The sequence below is a fragment of the Panthera leo genome, chromosome B1 (assembly GCF_018350215.1).
Source record: "Panthera leo isolate Ple1 chromosome B1, P.leo_Ple1_pat1.1, whole genome shotgun sequence".
In the NCBI taxonomy this organism is placed as follows: domain Eukaryota; kingdom Metazoa; phylum Chordata; class Mammalia; order Carnivora; family Felidae; genus Panthera; species Panthera leo.
Window position 1 is genome coordinate 75,649,936 of NC_056682.1, and position 21,390 is coordinate 75,671,325.

The 21,390-nt window shown below is 42.5% G+C and overlaps 1 protein-coding gene across 4 annotated transcripts in view; it reads right to left on the reverse strand.

The window, feature by feature from the left end:
• FHIP1A (FHF complex subunit HOOK interacting protein 1A) overlaps nt 1-21,390 on the reverse strand; it is a 284,848-nt gene that overhangs the window by 22,467 nt on the left and 240,991 nt on the right. For all 4 annotated transcript variants that reach the window (XM_042935309.1, XM_042935310.1, XM_042935312.1 and 1 more), the window contains 2 exons: nt 7,026-7,193; nt 5,791-5,870 (listed from right to left, as the gene is read on the reverse strand). In XM_042935309.1, coding sequence (XP_042791243.1) covers nt 5,791-5,870; nt 7,026-7,193 — 248 coding nt within the window. The remainder of the gene's footprint in view (nt 1-5,790; nt 5,871-7,025; nt 7,194-21,390) is intronic.

The window sequence follows — 21,390 nt, forward strand, 5'->3', positions numbered from 1 at the left end:
AGGATTTATTATCTCCTTATTTTGATCATTAATTATTTAAGAAAGAAACTGCTTCAATGCTTTTATACACTGCAGGAACTTGATGACTGCTTACAGCTCCAACCAAGCATATTTCATGACTTAAGTTGATATACATAGATTTCTGCTCTTTGTTTGAAGCATTTTTTTAGAAATGGAACAGTGGATCAAACCTAATAAAGCTATTTATCAAATATCACCAGTGGGTGGCTGGAAATTATATTAGAATAAAGAGTAATTGGGAATTTGCAACTTTGCAAACACATATTTTCAGCAGAAACTAAGAATTTTCTTCTGAGTAAATCAAATAAACAGAGATTCCCTATAGGCTGAAGCAGAGACTTTATCAAATTGAAAAAGGGTGGGGGCGGGGTGCCTGGGTGGCTCAGTCAGTGAAGTGTCTGACTTCCAATTTCAGCTCAGGTCATGATCTCGCAGGACATGAGTCTGAGCTCTGCTTTGGGTTCTGTGCTGACAGCCCAGAGCCTGCTTGGGATTCTCTCTCTCTCTCCCTCTCTCTCTGCCCCTCCCCACTGTGCGTTCTCAAAATAAAGAAAGTTAAAAAAAAAAAATTGGAAATGGGGAGTGAGTTCACATAAATAACCCCTCCCCTGTATTCACAGTGCTTCCACAGCACCTCTGAAACGAAGGATCATCCCAGAGGGAAGAGTGGGAAAACCACGCGTTGACCCTCTGTCTTCCCATCCCTTACAGGGAAAGATTAGGAACAGAATGAATGTCAGAAGCTGCCCTAATGTCAAATATCAAAATGAAGTGGCTGTCGATAAGAGAGAAATCACTCCAGAATTTGTCCTCAAACCATCTTTTCATTTATACTACACATACTTTGTCTGGAGGCTTTTATTTAAATTCAAAAGCAGTAAAAATAACCAGAAACTAAGAAATATCTGATTTTAGAGATCCAGATTACTCAAAGCCGTCCTACGACACAGCAGGGGGAAAAAATGATATCCTCCATATTGTCCTCTCTTTTTTTCATTATTTCCCCAACCCTTCGCACCCCTTGGCCCACTGTCCCTCTCCCTCTCGCTCATTGAAGTGAAGCATCGTTGCATCTGAAACAGTTCAGTGACAGCCAATCAATAACAAAGCGCACACATTGCCTATTGCTACACTGACAACACGAGCGAAACAAAGCAGTACAATGAAGTAGGTAAGGTGTTTCTATGAGATGACAAGAACCTCAATAACGCACCGAGAGGCAAAAATCTACAAAGCAACATCAGTAAATTTCAAAAAGATTGTTTTCCAAAGACATTCTGACTGTACTTTTCCTAGCCATCTTCCCCTAGGCTGGCTTGCCTTTTTTTTCCCCCTGCTCTCCTCCAGACACCTAGCTCCCATGCAGGATGGAAATGTTCCCGAAGTGGACACACAGCAACGCACTTTGCTCTCCGAGCAAAACATCCTCTGACTGAACACAACAGGCAATGCAATTCAAGAATCTGACGATGGACCAGCACTTCCGGAAAAAATGCCCCAACCAGAATACTCAGAAATGGCATTCAGGGTAGTAGGCAATTAAATTTTGCCTACACTGGCAAGTGCCAGGAATATGGGGGTGATCTGTCACCTCACTGCTTATCAGCATTTCCTGCCTGCCTCTGGCCTATTCTATGTCACATCCATGCAGGTGGACAGTTTCTCCTTGGTTTTCTGCTCACTAAAATAGCCTCTCTTTTGGGGGTACCTTATTTCAAGTTACGGCTCCTGATTATTATGCTAACTGTAAGAAATATATCACTTATGAATGGATTATCACTTTGCAATATCAGTATTTAGTAGTATTTGGATTGCAACAAAAATGGACATATAGTTATTATTTATCACATAACAAATAAGTTCATTGGTGGACTCACATAATCTCGACTGCTCTACTGCCTCTCAGCCCCACACGTTTATCATGTGCATTCGAACCACTATAGTGGCAATAACAAAAAGGACAGATTATAAATCTGTGTTTTATGTCCCTGAAGATAAAGTTTAAATGACTAGAAGAATAAGGATTTTGCATTGTCTTTGCTTTTGTACAGATTCTAAATCAGAAAAGACAACGTTTTCATTAGTTTAGGATGTATTTTCCAGGAAATTCTCCTCCCTTCAATTTGTGTAGTATGTTACAGCGTTTCAAAAACACTTTTCAGATAGCCCCACACTTGATTCTCCCAAACATCTGAGTATGAGCTAGAAATTCCAAAAATAGAATAGGTCAAGTCAGCAGTTCACTCTCCTTCTAATGGGATCTGTTACACTTTATCAATTTAACCACCACCGTTTACAGCCTTGTTTTCATAATTTTAATCTCTTTACCTCTTTCTGCTGCAAATGTAGTAACTTCTTCCATTCTATCTCCTAGTTCACTAATTCTCTCTTTCTCTCTTAATCTGTGTCCCACATGCTATTTACCCAAACCCCTGATTTTTCATTGCAATAATTACAGCTTTTACTTCTAAGAGTTCTGATTGGTTCTTGAAATCCATCTGTCATTTTTGCATGATCACAAAAACACCATTTCTTTAACAGAAAATAACAGGTGTTGGCAAGGATGTGGAGAAACTGGAGCCCTCGTGCACTGTTGGTGGGCATGTAAAATGGTGCAGCTATTATGCAAAACAGTAAAAAACTTAAAATAGAGTTACCATGTGATCCAGCCATCCCACTTCTGGGTATATCACCCACAAGAATTGAAAGCAGGGTGTTGAAGAGAGGTATCTGTACTCCCATGCTCCTAGAAGCATTATTCACAACAGCCAAAAAGCGGAAGCAACCCAAAATGTCCATCACCAGACATACAGAGAAACACAATGTGGTATATATAAACAGTGGGATATTATTCAGTCCTAAAAAGGAAGGAAATCCTGACACACGCAACAACATGAAGACAAAATGAAAAGTGAAAAAGTTCAGGCACCAAAAAAAGGGTATGATTCCACTTAAGGGACGTATCTAGAGAGTAGTCAAATTCAGAGAGTCAGAAAGTAGGAGAGGGGCTTCCTGAGGCCAGAGGAGGGAGACATGGTGAATTAGTGTTTAGCGGGACACAGTGTTCCTGTTGCAAGGTGGAAACATTTCTGGAGATGGATGGCAGCAATGGCTGCACCACAATGTGAATGCATTTAATACCATTCATTGAACTGTATGGTTACAATGGCAAATATTATGTTCTGTGTATGTTATGACAATTAAATATAATTTAAAATGGGGCGGGGGGGGACCTGGCAGTTCAGAGGGCAGAGACCAGGAAGCTGAGGGTTCCCACGAGTCTGCTGCGTACCTGACTTCCGTGTATATTCTCCATTCGCTCATGGATTCCCCCAGGCAATGAGGTAGAATTCGAAATAAATTGGAGCGCCTGGGTGGCTCAGTCCACTGAGCACCTGACTCTTGATTTTCACTCAGGTCATGGTCCCAGGGTCATAAGATCAAGCCCACGTCCAAGCTCCACACTGAGCATGAAGCCCACTTGGGGGCTTCCCTCTCTCCTTCTCTCCCTCTCTCTCCCTCTCCCTCCCCCACCCCCCACTGCCCCTCTCACACTCTCTCTCTCTCAAAAAAAAGAAAAAGAAGGTATTACATAAAGGGCAACTATCATTATTGTAATATCGCCATCATCCTTATTAAAGAAACAAGGAAAATGCTTGGGCTCAGAGAGCCTAAGACCAGGTAGTTACGTGGGATTTGGCTTCCATCACCCTATTCAGAATCTTCGACGTGTGCCCTTCAGGCACTTTGCTGGGAAACGATTAGCCCTGACTTGGATATGGAAATATCTCAACCATGAGCCAATTTCTCCCCCTTCACGTGGCACATGACTGGGTCTCAAAAGGAGCTAACATGATCTCTGAGGGCAGAGTTTAGCACAACGAGCACCGCACCGCATCCCCCGTAGACAAAAGGTGATGGAAGAGTTGTCCCCAGCTGGGCCACATGTGATGAGGTGGCTCGGAGGGGAAAGGCTCTGCACATCCCCAGCAGGGCCAGGCTTCCAGGGAGGCTGAAAAAGACAGCTGCATTTCATGCCCCGAGCGAAGCAGCCTTTAGGAATTTGACACTTAAATATAATCAGGTTTTACGGTGGTGGGAAGCAAAGTGTGGTTTGGGGCAGTAAGAAAGGCTTTAACAAGTTGCTCTGAGGGATTCCGTTCAGGCCTTGCTAATGCATCTGTCACGTCAGCAGACACCTAACGGGAGGCTGAAGCAATCCTTTTAGGATGGGATGTTCTACTCAAAATATTCTAGCCAGACTACCCAGGCTCTCTCTTCGTGATCAGATTTGTTCTTTGCCAGTGCCTTAAGATTAGTGACTGATGACCTAATCTAAACCTCTAGAAAGACCAAAAACTCTTTTTAAAAGTAAGAAAATTAATAAGTGATCTACTTCCCCACGAAATGATAACCCTGTGAGGCCTCCACCATGATGCCTGCCACCATCCACCTCTTCCAGCCTGGTTTTGGTTTTGGTTTTGGTTTTTTTATCGCTCCCATTTGCAGATAAACCAGTGACCACTGGTTCTCAAAATCAGCCATGCATCAGAATCCCCTGGAGAGTTAGTTAGAACACAGCTTGCCAGGCCCCACCCACCCCCTGAGTCAGCACATCTGGGAAAAGACCAAGAATCTGCATTTCTAACCTGTTCCTGGGTGAAGCCTCTCCTCTTGCTCCCCAACCACTTCGCCACCCCCTTACTTGTCCACAGCTACCACGATGGAAATGCTAACGCAGCCACTTGGAATGTCCTCTTCTCGTAATTCTACTCACGTTGTATCAAAACCCCACTGGTGACCAGAGGTGGTCCAAGTCTCCTCCTCTTCCCCTGTCCTAAGCTTCTTCTCCCGCTATTCCCAAGGAGGAGGTCACACAAAGGGTCAGAACGTCCTCAAAGGAATCAAAGGAAGGAGGAGGCAGGAAGGCGTGCCAGACGACCCTGGTTGACTTGTTCCTTTTTGTTTCCATACCCCGAGAGGGGAGTGTGGGAGCACAAAGCCTAGCCACCTCCCCCTCTCTCCCTTCACAAAGCAGATGCTTCCCTTGGGGACCCCCACAGGAGAGGCAGAGTTGGGCCAAGGCGGGATTAGGTGTTCCTGAGTCCCCTGCCAAATGACCACATTAATAGCATCCTAACAGCAGTTCACTTTGACTCCTGACACCTGTCTTCAAATACTAGCCAATTCCCCAAACCTTTCTCACCTGTCCCTCCGAAGGTCCTACCTGCTCCACCTTGTTTATAAGTCCTTTTCAATCCATCTACCCCATGCCCTACTCTCTTCTGAACTGTACATGGAAAGTACTCATTAAATATTTACTGAATTGAATTGAAACATACTTATGGGTCAGAGAGAGCACGCTGTAGGTGTAACATTAGGAAAGCAAGAGTCATAAAAATTATATATCAATAGCATTTCATATTTGGAAAAGTTGTTTCCAGTAACACAGGCCTCTAAAAGTGTACTTCAGGAGAAAGACATTCAGCCGCAGAACAGGAAAGCCTTCATAGTCTGAAAATTTCCCAACATCCTATCTGTTATTTCCAGGAACATATTTATAATACAATGTATTTAGCCCTGTAAATACTCTTAATAGGAAAACTAAAATTAACCTTGGGAAATGATACAGAAATTAGATTGATATTCCTGATCATTTTTTCCCTTAGAAGCATGGCTCCTACATGGCTTATATGACCCAAAGAAAAATATAATAGCAATAGTACATATTGAGTTTTTCTTTAAAGAGAACAAAAGAGGGCAACTCACCTTAGAACTAGCTGTAACATCACATCTTCACAATGTAAACCGATGAGAGTTCTAAACAATGCCAGGGACACCACACAGAGCTGGGAAGCAAAAAACACACATTCTATTTCAGATATTGGAAGGATAGCTCTACTCCCCACAGATGGAAAATAAATCAGAATTACAAAATAAAATGGCCTCTTTTTTTAGCAGCTTTGATAAAAACATGCTGCTTCCCGAGAGAATGTGTGTTAAGGCTTTTAGTTCTCCTACAGGATTTGATTAGAAAGCCTATGTCTAGGGGCGCCTGGGTGGCTTAGTCAGTTAAGTGTCCGACTTCGGCTCAGGTCATGATCTCACAGTTTGTGAGTTCGAGCCCCGTGTCGGGCTCTGTGCTGACAGCTCAGAGCCTGGAGCCTGCTTCACATTCTGTGTCTCCCTCTCTCTCTGCCCCTTTCCTGCTCATGCTCTGTCTCTCTCTGTCTCAAAAATAAATAAACATTTAAGAAAGCTTATGTCTAGAATGATGCCATAATGCAGAATGACCCTCCTACAAAATGCCTGTGCTCTTATTTCCAACTTTTAAAGATCCACATAAACGTGCCCCTACAACTCCCCAACACACACACACACACACACACACACACACACACACACACACACATGATCTCCTGCTTGGCATTTATTTTCCCAAGTTATTTTCAAATATGACATTGGTTATTTACAAGACAGGGCTAACAGAAAATTGCAGGTACCCTGGCCACCTCCCAACTAGTGTTTAGCCCCATGCCTCAGCTCCTTTGGGCTTGTCTCTTGGCTTTGGGGCAAACATTCTCCTTGGTTCCATTTTCAGTAGTGCTGAGAGTATGATAATACAGTTTTCTAAGAAGTTCATTCAAAACCAAGAATTCTTTTGATCTCTAATTTCCAAAAAGGAAAGGTAAACAGCCAAATAGGGAAGATACCTACAGGTGAATTATAAAATCATTGTACCCTTTTGAGAGTAAGCTTTCATCATTTCATCAGAGCACTTAAGTAATTTTTTGCACCAGGTAGTAATTCCTAGTCTGTGTTCTAGACAGGACGGACCTAAAACCTGGTCAATGAAATCCATAATGGTGTCATAATAATAATAGCTACAAGAAACAGCAGGGGAGGGGGGATTAGAGAAAAAATATTCATCATTAATCCCCAAAACAAACTCTCCTGAAATTTGTTCTGAGTTATAAAGTCCCTTCCTCTGGGGTTCACCTTACCCGAAATGGGGTGTTGATTCGGCTTGTGAGAGTATCTAGGATGTGGACATTCTCGTGCTGGTGCAACAGGATAAAACGGAGGAAGATCTCGAGTAATGCTGGCTCGGAGATACTACGCAGGAAAAGGTCCAGATATGCAGTTGTGGTCATGACCTCCTCCACAGTCACCTGGGACCAACGACAGAGTGAGCACAGGCGAGCATCCTCTCGATGCTGTGATACATGCTTCCCCAAAGGCCCCTGGCCTCACCGTAGTGACCCCATCAAGGCAAGGACATGCCAACCACAAGAACACGCTTCAGAGCTTCATCTGAAGCCTATAACCTATTCACATCCCACAATACCACATGCTGCTTCCGCCCTTTAATTCAGTAAGGGAAAAGCAAGGACATAAAAAGCAATTCAAGTGTTCTGACAACTCTAATCATCAAATGCAGTTCAAATACCATAAAGATTTTAGTGTGTAACCACAAAGGGGGGGGGGGGGAAGATAATGTAAAGTATCTACATGGTCAATAAAGGATTAATTAGAAAGCTCAATATAACTGTTTCATCATTAGTCATCCAATAAATATTTATTAGACTTGCTATGTACCAGGAGCTAGAACCATAAGAACACATTTTCTGTCCAGGAAGATGGGTGTGTGTATGTATGTATATATGTAAGAGATACATATACAAAGTAATGCAGATGTTCAGGTATGTTCCTGGAAAGTTGCAAGTCAAATTTTTATAACTGAATAATATACGTAAAGTGTTATTTATAAAGTGCTATAAGAGTTTACCACTTATAAAGTAACCGACTGTTTTTTTATAATACAAATTAGTATTTTCTACGTGGTGTGATTATCCCAAGCAGTAGAATGTCTGTCTTTCAGGGAATATAAAACTCTCAAGAGTCAAGTTTTTCAAAGTGCTGAGGATTTGGTGCTTAAAGCATTCAAATTTTAATTTTAAGCATTTTGATAGGGAATATTTTAAGAACTCGGATAGATTTCTTTGTCTTCCTAAAAAGCAAAGTACAACATCTCTTGATGAACAGGGGTCATCAATTGTCTGACTGACTGTAGAATAGATATACCCAAACTGGGATGCATGGAAATCATGAGGGAAACAGTTCCAAACTTCAGATTCCAGCTCTATCCCCTAGAAATCTCAGCAATCTCCCCTGCCATGAGTCTAATGCACCTGACGCTAAACAGATGGGGATGCTTTTTGAGTGGTTACATCTTTCTCTTTTCCAGTTTTTCATGTCTTTCTTCCTTTCTTCCAAAGTATTAACTGTCACTTTATGATATTGTTGTTGGTCATTCCTTTTATAACACACTCTTCTCCTTGTAATGTTCTGTCTTCAAAATCAGTTTAGAAACCAGATCAGCAAATCTGATATCTGAGTATAGATAGGCCCCATGTGGATGCATCTGTACATAAAGGCTTAAACTGTTTTTATATATTTTCTTGGTCCTTAGTTATATTCCAGACAGAGGAGTCCAAGTGGATAAGATAAAGCCAAATCAGTTTTGTCTATTTTCCTCATTCCAAGCAAGGCATGCCTATACAGTACACTTGAACTCACCCTCTCAGGATCTGTTGACAAGTGGCCCAGCAGAACCCTGAGTGGCATGAGCTCAGCGTGCAACAGAGTGCAAACACCGTCCCCCTCCAGCTCAGCGCCAGTGCTCTGAGCCCTCAAAACATTCCACACACCACTGTGTCACCTGACCAACTTGAAAGGGCTCTCTGTGGCCCAAATATAACAAAACAAACAGGCGAGCCTCAACCACTCGGCAAATAAATTACCTTGAGAAGAGTGCTTCTCATGGGCTGTCCCTGGTCCTGAAATAAACTGCTTCTATCCTTGCGTTTTTTTGGTGTTCTCCAGTCCCAAGCTCATAGCACTCTTAACGCTGTCCTGGAACACACGCTATGTCTTTTTTATTACTCCAGTGCAATGTACAGAGTTGGGCACATAGAAGGTACTGAATATAACATTTCCTGAATAAACAACAGCCCCCAAGGTCCTAGTGATTTACATTTGCCAGAGTTGAGCTTAATTTTTAATTCTTCCCTCTTCTCTGAATGTGTTCTGAGGGCCCCAGAGAATGGGGACATTTTTAATAAAAACCTATGAAATAACTGATATCACCAAGTATACTTATGGGGGAATGATTCATACCACCACCGAACGTGGAGCTCCATTAGCTCACCCCCATTCCACTGCCACAATCTCGGGGTCCGTTAGCAGAAACTTAATTCAAACTCACTTGGGCAGAAGTCTAATTCCCTAATGATCTGGATCACTAGAAAAACACACAACCAGACATTTCAAACGGGCCATGCATGCATGCAATTTCTGCAATACTGTATTTTCAGCCTTCCTTACTGAGCACTGCTGAGCTGACATGTCCTGCACAATTCCAGGAGCTGCCTTTGCACCAATAATGCACCATCAGCTTTTCCCCCCTTAAGTTACACATGACCTTAATAAGCTCAAAAGGACAGCAATAAACCCTTTAGAACAGAAGTCTCAGTCTTTGGGGGCTCACATGAAAGCAGGGCATTAAGCATCTATTGTTTACTACTCTTAGGCTGGATAAATGAAAGATTTTATTATTTTTTTTTCTTTTCTTAGCAATCAAAGCTGTCATTTATAAGCTAAGAGGATTTAAGAAAACACTTGGAGGGGCAGCATTTACATAACATGGTATAAATATTAAAAACCCAATTCTATTAAGCATCAAGTTGTAACCTCTTTATAAACGAGGTCACACTCACCTTAAACTAATACCCAAGCCAAGAAAATCTGGTTCCCTTCTCTGTCTCTTCCCTCCTCCATATTCACAGAGCCCTCAGAAGACTTTTATCCCAGAAAATCTTTTCCTGCCCCATTATCTTACTTTTCAGAATCTTCCTCTAATCCCCCAAATAGGCAACCTCCTTAACGAGGATGAGACCAGAGCCTAAGTGTGATCACTTGAAAGCTAACGATGAACCCCCAGGGGAAGGCAGCTCTGCCTTTTGCAGAATGCAAAACCAAAGCGGCTGCTGATGCCCCCAAAGAGGACATATTAGTAGAACAGGACAGTAGCATCCTCTTCATGGTCCAATTACAAAGGACAATCAGCTCTTCATGTACGTAAGACCTTTTGTCTTACCGATGAGATGACTGTCAGTATTTATTTCTCTTGTTCTGTAAGGAATTGCAGGTAGCTACAAATCTGGGTACAAATACTAGTAGAAATAGTAAATGAGGTTCTACCTTACTACCATATAATATACAGTAATAAAATTTAAGGATACTAAAGCTTAGGAATGTTAATTCTTACTAAAGGCAGAACCATAGGGGCGCCTGGGTGTCTCAGTCGGTTAAGCGTCCAGCTTTGGCTCAGGTCATGATCTCACGGTTCATGAATTTAAGCCCCGTGTTGGGCTCTGTGCTGACAGCTCAGAGCCTGGAGCCTGCTTTGCATTCTGTGTCTTCCTCTCTCTCTCTCTGCCCCTCCCCTGCTCATGTTCTGTCTCTGTCGCATAAATAAATAAACATTAAAAAAATTATTTAGAAAAACAAATTTTAAAAAATTAAGGCATCAGGACAGCAATAACCTAAGGAAAACTCCTTCCCACAAACAAATAATTATCCTTGACAAGATAAATGCAACCATGAACCTAAAGAATGCATCTGCTGAGGCACCCTTCTGTGCTTCACTTTTCAGCCCCAGTTCTAGAATGGAACCTGAGCCCTGACTCAGGGACTTGACTTCATTTCTGTCAAGAGCAGTTTGGTCTACCCTTTGAAATCAATCCCTTTCTTCACCCACCTTCTCCCCCCTCCAGTAGCTCTCACCTGGGTCCCCTTCAAGCCCAATGCCTTCACCAGTCCCTCAAACTGGTGTTTTTAAACTAGAGTCTGAAATCCAAAAGTGGATAGTGAAATCAGTGTATCGGTTCACTCATGGTTTAGACCAGACTGAAACAGAAAATACTAGAGTACATTGCACTTGGTAGGAACTATTTTGTGAAACTTTTGGGTGCCTATTTTGTTCAAACTATATGTAATGTAATATATTTATGTATGTGCCTTGTTACATACTCAGTAAAAAATATAGACAAACATACACAAATGCCTAAGATAAATTCTGTGCATTAGAGTCAGAAACATCTGAAAAGTGATACAGTAGCACTGCAATAACCACACCAGCCCAAGGGCCTTTCTGCCTCCCCCTCAGCCACTCAGGCTCCTCACCAGTCCTACACCCCAGGCTCCAACCCAGCATGTTCAGAGTCTGGAAGAAGTGCATGCAAAGTCCAGATTAGTTCTCTGACCAGGAAGCAACTGAATTTACAGTCAATCTACTCCTTTCTATCTTAGCCATGAGCCCCAGACATGCATTTTTAAAATTAATATCTCAAGCCTCTCAGAAAAGGACAAAATAGGACTTGTTTTCCTTTAAAAAAGGGAGTGGGAAGGAAGAGAGGAGTTGACACCATGTGTCACATCCCGCTTCTGTAATTCAAAACTCTCTCAAAAGCGAAGGCCAGAACCAAGCCCAGCCATCGTGCCCACGATCGCGGCAGCACATTAACTTAATGCGTAGCGTAGGAGTGAAATTGAGCATATAGACATTCTGACCTTTCTGTAATCAGCTCTAGTTGGGCAATTCCATTTGCATCTAAATTAGCACCAGAATCCTCCCTATAATGGCAGGTTTATGTGTATGTCCCGAAAAACAAATTTCCCACCTGCTAATTGTTTTTTTGTGATCCAGTCACATTGGAACAAACAGATGGGTTCTACCTTCTGTCGCTTAGGCAGGTGGCAGGCAGTGGGGTCAGGTGACTGTTGCATCCTCTCCAAGTTAGAAGCCACCTTCCCTTGGCTTTTCCTTCCATAGACAGGAAAAAACTAGCTAAGCAGGGGCTCACCCGGGTCATGTGTAAGTCTTCAGCCCCTGCAGCTCCAATTGGAGGGTTAGGACACTGAGACTCAGCTGAACCCTGCCCACTGAAAGCAGCAGGGAAGAGAGGAACAATAAGGCTGGATCGCACCGAACAAGCATGAAGGGACCTTCACAGGAAACACAGGCTAAGAACTTTGCTCGCTGCTGCCAGACAAGCTAGCAGCCAGGCAGGAGGCATGTCCACCCAAGTGCAGCCAAGGGCAGCAGCTGGGTGGGCTCTTCACAGACATCTTCTACCCTCCAAGGACACAGAGCACAAAGAACGTTCAAGTACATAAGGGAAGACAGATACCCTGGTTCTCAGCAAGCAGCCCCACTGTTTCAGCCAAACATTCAGGAAAGATGACGTTCGGTTATTCCAAGTCTGCAGAGAGCCTGCACTTGATGAGTCAGACTCTCTCCCTCCTGGCCCCTCAAGCGTCCCTTCTGCTCCTAGACCTCTAGGCCACACCAGTCACTGACACCACCATGGGCAGGCTGAAAAGGCAAATGGAGGTGATATCCAAAATCAGTAAGTTTGACTACTTATTCCTAAAATATTTGAGGAAGGAAGGAACTAAAATGACAGCTAGAGTGACATCAGCAACATATTTTAAGGAAAAATGTTAAAATTAAGCCAGTCTCTATCTTTTATTCCCAGCATTTCTTCAATATATCTGTAATACATTAAATGTAATAATTAAATCAATTAAATATTTATCAACTAACTAATTCATTAAATTATAATACACTTCCTCTTGCCTATCATAAACCTCTCCCCAGAGCAGTCAGCAAATTCTTTCTTTTTTTTTTTTAATGTTTATTTATTTATTTTGAGAGAGAGCGAGCACAGAGGAGAGGCAGAGAGTGAGGGAGAAAGAGAATCCCAAGCAGGCTCTGCACTGTCAGCACAGAGCCCAACGCAGGGCTCAAGCCCACAAACCATGAGATTATGACCTGAGCCAAAACCAAGTGTTGGATGCTCAACCAACTGAGCCACCCCGGTGCCCTGGCACATTATATCTAAAGCCTCCCTTGCTGTACTATGTGTGCATAATTTGTTCCCTAATACTTCATTATAATATAACTTATCAGAGTGTAATTCAACATATGATCCATTATATTTGAACCTCATCTAATAGAATTCAGTTATTGAAATCCTCCAAATATCGCATAAGAAAGCTATTTCACAGTTTGGTTCTGAGGTCAGAATGAACAGAGACACTCTGGGGTGGGTGTTTAAGTGCAGAAGCAGAGATCCAAACAGTATCCCAAAGATCGCTAAATCCATCTGTTGGCTGTTTACTAGCTGTTTCAGAAAGCATCTTAGTTACAATACGAACCACCATAGAAACAACGCCATCATCACTGGTCAGTTTCTGAGCACCTATTGTGTAATGAAGGATTATTCTCAGCATATTGCTTCAGCTCCTGGAGTCCACAAAACTTCATGAGAACGGACTCAACCCAAGCAAAATGACCCTGCATGAAAGGACCCTGCAGTACGTGAGCGGAACCACCAGAAGGCTGAAGAAGTGGGCTTCCAGAGGAAGGGGTTCTGCTGCCGGGCAGCCAAAGCACACATCGCCACTCTGCCTTCTTCTAAACTGCTTCCCGTGGCAACACAGCCCCGGTCTTCCCAACCAGAAAGCATTCCTCATTGTAAAGAAGATTCTACCCCCGTCATCTAAAGTGTGCCTCACGCGGGGCGCCTGAGCAGCCCAGTCAGTTGAGCACCCGAATTCAGCTCAGGTCACGATCTCACAGTTCATGAGTTTGAGCCCCGTGTCGGCCTCTGTGCTGACAGCTCAGAGCCTGAAGCCTGCTTCGGATTCTGTGTCTCCCTCTCTCTCTGCCCCTCCCCCGCTCATGCTCTGTCTCTCAAAAAATAAGTGTTAAAACTTTTTTTAAAAAAACAGTGTGCCTCACCCTGTGCTCACATTAAGACGTGGTGACAGGGAAATGCCACCTCTCAAAACTCAGCTGTCTTTCCTATTCTGGAATTATTAAGCCCTCAGCTTTCTCTTTTGTAGGCTAGTCCATTTCCTTTCCCAGCTTCCTTAATGCCTTCGCCCATCCTTTAAGACTACAAACTTACTGCAGAAATGACTGTGTCTGACCTACAGTGTGAATTCTCAAAGCACCTGCTACGCCAGCAGGGACTCAGAGGATAATCAATACATGTGTCGAGATGGAAATCAGCAGCCCTGTTACTAATAAAAACACGTGGTTTTTACAACCCACGTTTGGGGACGCCTTCATCAGCAAGGTGGTTAGATTAATTTGACAATACATGCAAAGCAGAGGATATTTTCCTTTTATCACGAATAACACTACATTGAAAATACAGAGCCTAACTCATGCCATGCTCTTGAATTACAGCAACCTAGAAAAGTGACCTAGTGGGAAAAAAGAAATGCTTCCTCGGGTTTCCCCCTAATTTCTCTTCTTGATTAATAGGACAGTACTAGTGAATTCTGATGAGCATCGACATTAAAACCCAACAGTCAAGGGGAAATGGTTCATGGACCAGAGTCTCAATCAGCAGCTTCTGCAGAATGAAGTTATTTGAGAACAATTATAAGAAGGCCTACCACCTCCCTCCCCATTCAATTTGCCTGCCGGGTCAAAGGTATTATTTGGCCTGGAGTTTTATACACAGACCAATTTTCCTAGACACCACAGACTATAACAAAGGCAAGCTAGGATGACAAGAGCCAGATTTCACTCCTGGCTTACTTTCCATGAGACAGAAAGTCCTCAACACAATGGAAGACTTAGAAAACACACAGGTATCTACCTAAGTGAATTCAATAATTCTCGTCTCTCTGTTCTAAATCTCGTTTCTCTCTGTTGCCCCAACCTGGTCATCACCTGGCACTAGATAATCACAGAGTAAGGTACACAGAGGTGGACCCTGTCACAGTGATTCTGTCTCTACCTCACTGGAAACGCCAGTCAGACATACAAATGGGGGGTGGGGGAGAGGAAAAGAAAGTTTAGTGTCGGGCAAAAGAAAACTAAGCAGACTGTAAACTTCCTTTCTGTTTTCCTTTTTGGTTTTCTTACGACAATTTGAAATATTGCCGGGCATTTGTTGCCGATAAATGTTTAATGTTCTGCTAGGAGGGTGCAGGGAAAGAATAGAAGATTCACACCACCTTCCAGACCGGACCCTCCCTCTCTTCTCCAAGACTGTTTCCAGGACAAATACCACATGGCTGCCTTAGATAAATAAGGTGGGGCTTTGTGCGAGGTACTTTCCTGTGGTTCTTTGCGTTAGAGAGAGTGGGACCCTTCCTATCTTTCCATAATTCTGATGCTTAAGAACTGAGGGAGCATTATCTCCCTCGTGCACTTGTTGAAATTAAAAAGAAAGAAAGACAGAAATCTACTTTTCCATTTCAAATCAACAGTAAATGCAAGCTTAATTTATAACCCTAATTTTCTCTCCTACAATGGCAGAGAAATGACATGAAGTACCACGGCGAGGTCAGAGATGAGGTAGCTTTTCAGAAACTTACACTGATTCAGACTCTAAAAAGCTGACTGCATGTGTTGAGACAATGAACACACTTTAGTCTCCTAACTTCTAGCTGCTTCTCCCAACTCCCTCTTTTGATCTGCCCTTTCTGTAGGACGTCCCTGTGCAGTGCACAACATGTGCAACCCTATATGTACACAGCCTGGCTTTTCCACAGAATAGTAACAGAAAGCTCCAGCTTCCCATCAACAGAAACTAAATTTTGTTAACATCTATGAAACTTTGAGGTTTGTGGCAGGCACTTCTGTCTCCCCTATATTCAGTCTTTCTTCTTTGAGAATGAACCTTAAATTTAGAGCTAAAAAAACTACAGTTTCCCCCTTCCTTTGTATCTAGGTATAGCTGTACCTGTCCTGGCCAGTGAGATAGATGTGAACAGAACTGGTGTATGGAATTAAAAAAAAAAGAAAAAAAGATCGTTTAAAGGGAGTTTTCTGTGACATGAAGGGAGTGTTCTGTTATCTGCAGCTAAACCTTATGCAAACTGATACAGTGTTTTCTCTGAAAATTAGATGATTTGCTTTGTAAGTAAACTGCTAGAGTGATCTCATGCCAGCATTTAGAACAGTGCCTCGCATATACTGGGTGTTAAAAATATATTTGTTGAGTGAATGGATTAATAATGAATGTTTTATACCAAGAGAAGACCAGCTAACATTTGCAGCCCATGATAAGGCTTAAAAGTAGTGTCAAGATTAATCTCATAACCCATTCTCCAAATAATCTTCCAAAACATGAGAACAGTATTTTTTAAACTTTTTAAAACCAGAACCCACCATAAGAACTATATTTTACAATAATACATAGTATTTACAGTTACAAAGTACAACGCACTGATGTTTTCTATTTTATTGTTTTTTAAGTGCTAATTGCAACCTACCAAACCAAATTTGTGACTCATTAATATGACAATACTCAGTGTTTGAAAACTGTTTAAAATACAGATATACTTACCTGTTAATTTTTCTGTTAACTGCTAAACAAGTAAGAACAAACACTAAAGTTTGATTTTTTGTTTCTTAATTAAAACTCTAAAATATTCAGGGCACCTGGGTGGCTCAGTCAGTTAAGTGCCCGACTTCAGCTCAGGCCACGATCTCACAGTTCGTGAGTTTGAGCCCCACATCGGGATCTGTGCTGTGAGCGCAGAGCCTGCTTTGGATCCTCTGTTCCCTTCTCTCTCTGCCTCTCCCTGCTTGTTTGCTCTCTCTTCCTCTCTCAAAATTAATAAAAACTTTTAAAAAGTCTAAAATATTCAAAAGGTAATAAAAAGAAACAATGGTAAAAAAACAAAACACTGTGCTTATTTTGCCATTTTTATACAATAGTTAAATATCATCACTAATGTCTTATCCTAGCTTGGTTCCAAAACTGTCTACTCTGGATGGTTAAGTATTTGTGTTAACTGTTCTTTCTCTTAGCTGATGAGGGAACCGAAAATGCACTTCCTTTCTAAGCTGGGATTCTCAAAGTCTACAGATACTAATTTAAAGAAGCAAAGGGTGGCGACTGGGTGGCTCAGTCGGTTGAGTGTCCGACTTCGGCTCAGGTCATGATCTCACAGTTTGTGGGTTCGAGCCCCACGTCAGGCTCTGCACTGACAGCTCAGAGCCTGGAGCCTGCTTCAGATTCTGTGTCTCCCTCTCTCTCTCTCTGCCCCTCCCCCACTCGTGCTGTCTCTCTCTGTCTCAGAAATAAATAAACATAAAAAAAATTTTAAAAAAAAAAAAGAAGCAAAGGGCAGCATGGGGTAGTAGAAAACAGACAGCAGTGGGAATGTAAAACACTTGCATTTTAATCCTTGGACTCTGGTGACCTTGGGCAAATCAAGCAATCTATTGGTGTCTCAACTACTGCAGCTGCAGAACAAGCAGGATGTCCCTGACCCACGATGGAATCCAGCATGTCCATGAAGAAGCCCAACAACGAGATGTGGTGAAAGCTTCTGTGAAAAGCATCTTCCTCCACAGATTTTAGTGAGAACCCATAAGGTGAGGCCCAGGGTAACCGAAAAGTGCTTTGGAACACTTAGAGGACTCCCTGAAGTTAACATAAAGCCACCACACAAGCCTCCTCTGGATAATCTAATGTTTAGGCATTGAAAAATCATCTATTCCATATCCTCTATTCCTCTCACAAATACTAAGCTCACAGTCTCTGAATATTTCTTTTCAAGTCATGAGCCTTATCGTGCTCAGCTGTGAAATGATGGCGTTGAACCAGATGATCTACCCTCTCAGTTCCAAAACCCTGAAATTCTTTGATTTCATGTCAGCGACATGAAACGGGAGCTAATTTCATTTCTTTGCCTTGGTAATTTTACCTCCAGCCTAATCAACACATGACTCTATTCTGTAGTGATAAGGGTGCTACCCACGTTCTTTGGAAACATTTATTTAATCACCTGCCTATGTATTGAGTGCTTTTCCTGTGTAAACTAGCAGCTGAGGAGACATAAAAGAAGTACAGGAAACATCCTGTCCCTCGTGGCACTTCCAGAGGGGGGCTGCTGAAATTCACGCGGAGAAACAAGCATGAGACCGCGTGCTTCCAGAGAGCGGCAGTTCAGAGACGAGACAAATCAGTGTGTACTTCAGTGCAGGGCGTTAGCCCAATACAGGGACTGTGCCGAGACTTAGCCGATGAATACATTTTGCACAGACAGACAGGAAGCAGAAAGAATTATCCAGCAGGAACACGGTAATAAGAAAGAGGACAAGGGAGGCACTGCTCTGACCTCAGGTCTGCCTTTGAAAATCACGGGGGAAGGAACGTTACAAGGCAGGATGGGGACAGATTAGGAGGGGTTTTCAGAAACAAGGGAGGGAGTCTGGATTATTTTCTGCAGGCAACAGGCACGCATGATGGGCTCTTCAACATGGCAATAACATCTAAACTACCCCTATTTATTTTTGTAGTATGAATTACTGCTTCCAAATCTCGAGAATTTAGAAAGGTTGGATTTCTGTAAACCTGACAGAGAAAAATGATCTTAATGTTTCCTTCCACATGCAGGATCACCCAACAGAGTACTTCCGGCCTCTGTGCCTCCCTAACGCCCTCCCCAGGAGAAGAAGAGTAAGGTCATTTTGAGAAGCCTGTCCTTCCTCTCTCCTTTCTTCTGGGAGCCCAACTGCCAGCAGGAAGTACACATTCTTCTCTACTCCTCTCACTGCAGGCTCTATGGTGCATCTGGGCAAGTCTGTCTAATCCTGGGGGTCGGTATGAGGCAATCTTACCCCCAGGTATAAACTCTATTCTTCAGCCTCAGTTTTATTGATAACAAAGGCACTATTTTGATCTCCTGTCTGCCTCACTCGTAGTTCTCAACCTGTCAGAACTCAGATGGGGAAGAAAGCCCTTTATACCTCAATTACACCATACTGACTTTCCTGAAACTGCATAACCTCTGCTACTCACAGTTTCCACTGATTCGTATAAATGCTTCAGACTCCAGGCCCAGGGCTTCAACCGTACTGTAACCCCAGACACTGCCAGCCTAGGGCAGTGAGAAAGGTGGCCACCGAAACAAACTTATGGCAACACACAGGCAGTCCTGACGGGGAACTGTGGACAGCAATTCCAAACTGACGGCTGCTGTATTTGGGCCCTCACCACCCTAAAGTCCCTGGTCCTGGCATCTCCTCTTCTGGGCTTCCTAATGGTCCAGCCCTTTCTGTATGTCCAAAGCCCACGCCACCAGGTGTAACTTAACACTAAAGTAATCCCCCCACAAGTCACATTCTCCCATCTTCCCTCCTAACCCCCCCTTCCACACTGTTTAAATGAAGATTTATAGTCTATTCTCTCTGAGGTAAACAAGCAAGCTATACACAAGATGAAAGATCAGTGGAATTAAGTCTTCTAAGGAGCATCTACATTTTAAGGGTTTAACAGGTGATGAGGCTAAATGATAACATGTTGATTATATGAGGATGAAAATTCTGAGTACACCTTTTCCAGCTGGGGCCTCTGTCAACACCCTTACCGTCCCTATTCTCAGCCCACCGGAGAGACAACTGGACACAGGCCAGGAGCCATTTCCAAAGGAGGAAAAAATTTGTTTATTTTTATAATCATCAGTAATTATTACTATTATTAATAGTATTTCCAGAAATAGCTACCATTTATGGAGTCCCAGCTCTGCACCATGCATTATGGTGTTCCATATATGTTCTCTGGGTTAATTCAATTTGGCTTTGCAAGGTAGCTATCAGGGTCGTCTTCTCACAGATAAGAAAAGTGAGGCTCATAATCTTGTCCCAAAAGTACACAATAAGTGGCAGAGACCAGATTCACCAGAGACCAGGTCTGCCCAATACCAAATTTCATGTTCTTTGTACTATTTTGAGGAGAAGCCAAGATAAGAATTCTAACATTTCCTTGGCATTCTCGTCCCCTGCCCTCTGGAAACTGAGCATAAATACTTTGAAATTGAATAGTTGTATCAACTATGTGGGCTGATTAAGGTCAAAGACACTATCTCCCATTATAAGAGTTGACTTATGGCATTTTGGAGGATTTATACCCATTCCTGCCCTTTTACCACGCCATCCCTCATCCCACCAATTCAGCTATTTTTCTCTAAACCAGCTGCTCCCAGGGACGAGTCTAGACTTCACTCCAGAAAACAGCTTCTCCAAAGAACTTACTGAGCACCTTACTCCTGGGAACCATCAAAAGAGGTAAAATTGATTATTAAGCCAACAGGAAGGGAAAAAATTGTTCTTAAAACCAAGAGAAGAAAAAGACTTAATGTGAAAGGCCAACTCTCCTACTATCACTGGACACATGCCAACAACATAGAATCCATACCTAATATTAGGACAATTATAATAACATATTAAACTGCCACTCACAAAAACATGAACTTCTGGTCCTCACAGCTCCTGGCTATCCCAGAAGGGACTCCCATTCCTCAGACCTGGATCATACACCCAAAACTGACTCTACCAGCCCCAAATGGGGATGCAAAAATGGAGTCTTTTTAGATGCAGCAATGACCTCATTACTCCAGTCACAATACAGTACAGCTTCTAGCCTCAAAGAGAATAATGGTTTTCAAATATAGATCTCCAATGTTCAATTTGATTTGGAATCCAATGGTTCAAACACATTTTCAACGACATCATATAGCACCTCAAAAAGCTTTTAAAAAATACCCATATTCACACCCTATCTGGATCCAGGTAAATCAGAATCTCCATGGGTGGGGCCAGGCTTCCCTTGATGATTCTGATGTGCACCAGGATAAGAACCACCATCACAAAGGACACCTACATTACGCAGGTGCTAGGATGCCATGTAAGATACTTCAGTGGATGGAGTAACAGAAGCAAAAACAAAATGAAGAACTCAAACACAAACAAACAACAACAACAACAACTCTGGTTTTTGCTGAGCATTACTCTGTAAATATAACGATGACAATCACATTCCCTCCAAAGAAGACTCCAGCCCAGGAGGTAAATGAGCATTTCACATCACAGGGCAAGTCAGTGGTGAGATCCCCACCCTGCGTTGCCCACGCAGTCATCAAATTACCCTGCTTGAAAGATGCCATTTTCTACCACCTGCCATACAAAGCAAATATCGTGCGGAGCTTGAGAAAAGATTTGAAATTTCTATTGAAGAAAACAAAGAAGTAATTTGGAAGCTTCCAAAAACTTCACTTATCCAACTGGATAGAATACTGTACATTATTGAATAAGTTAATTGTCCAAATGAGTACTAGAGAATTTCCCGAGAATAGTAGCAGGATTTGACTAATTCCCACCTATTATAGAAAGACCCATTATAGAAGAGTTAATGTTTTGAATTAATGAGGCAAAGGATCCAAGCATGGTTGAAAAGACAGGTTGATATAACACCCACTTCCTTACCC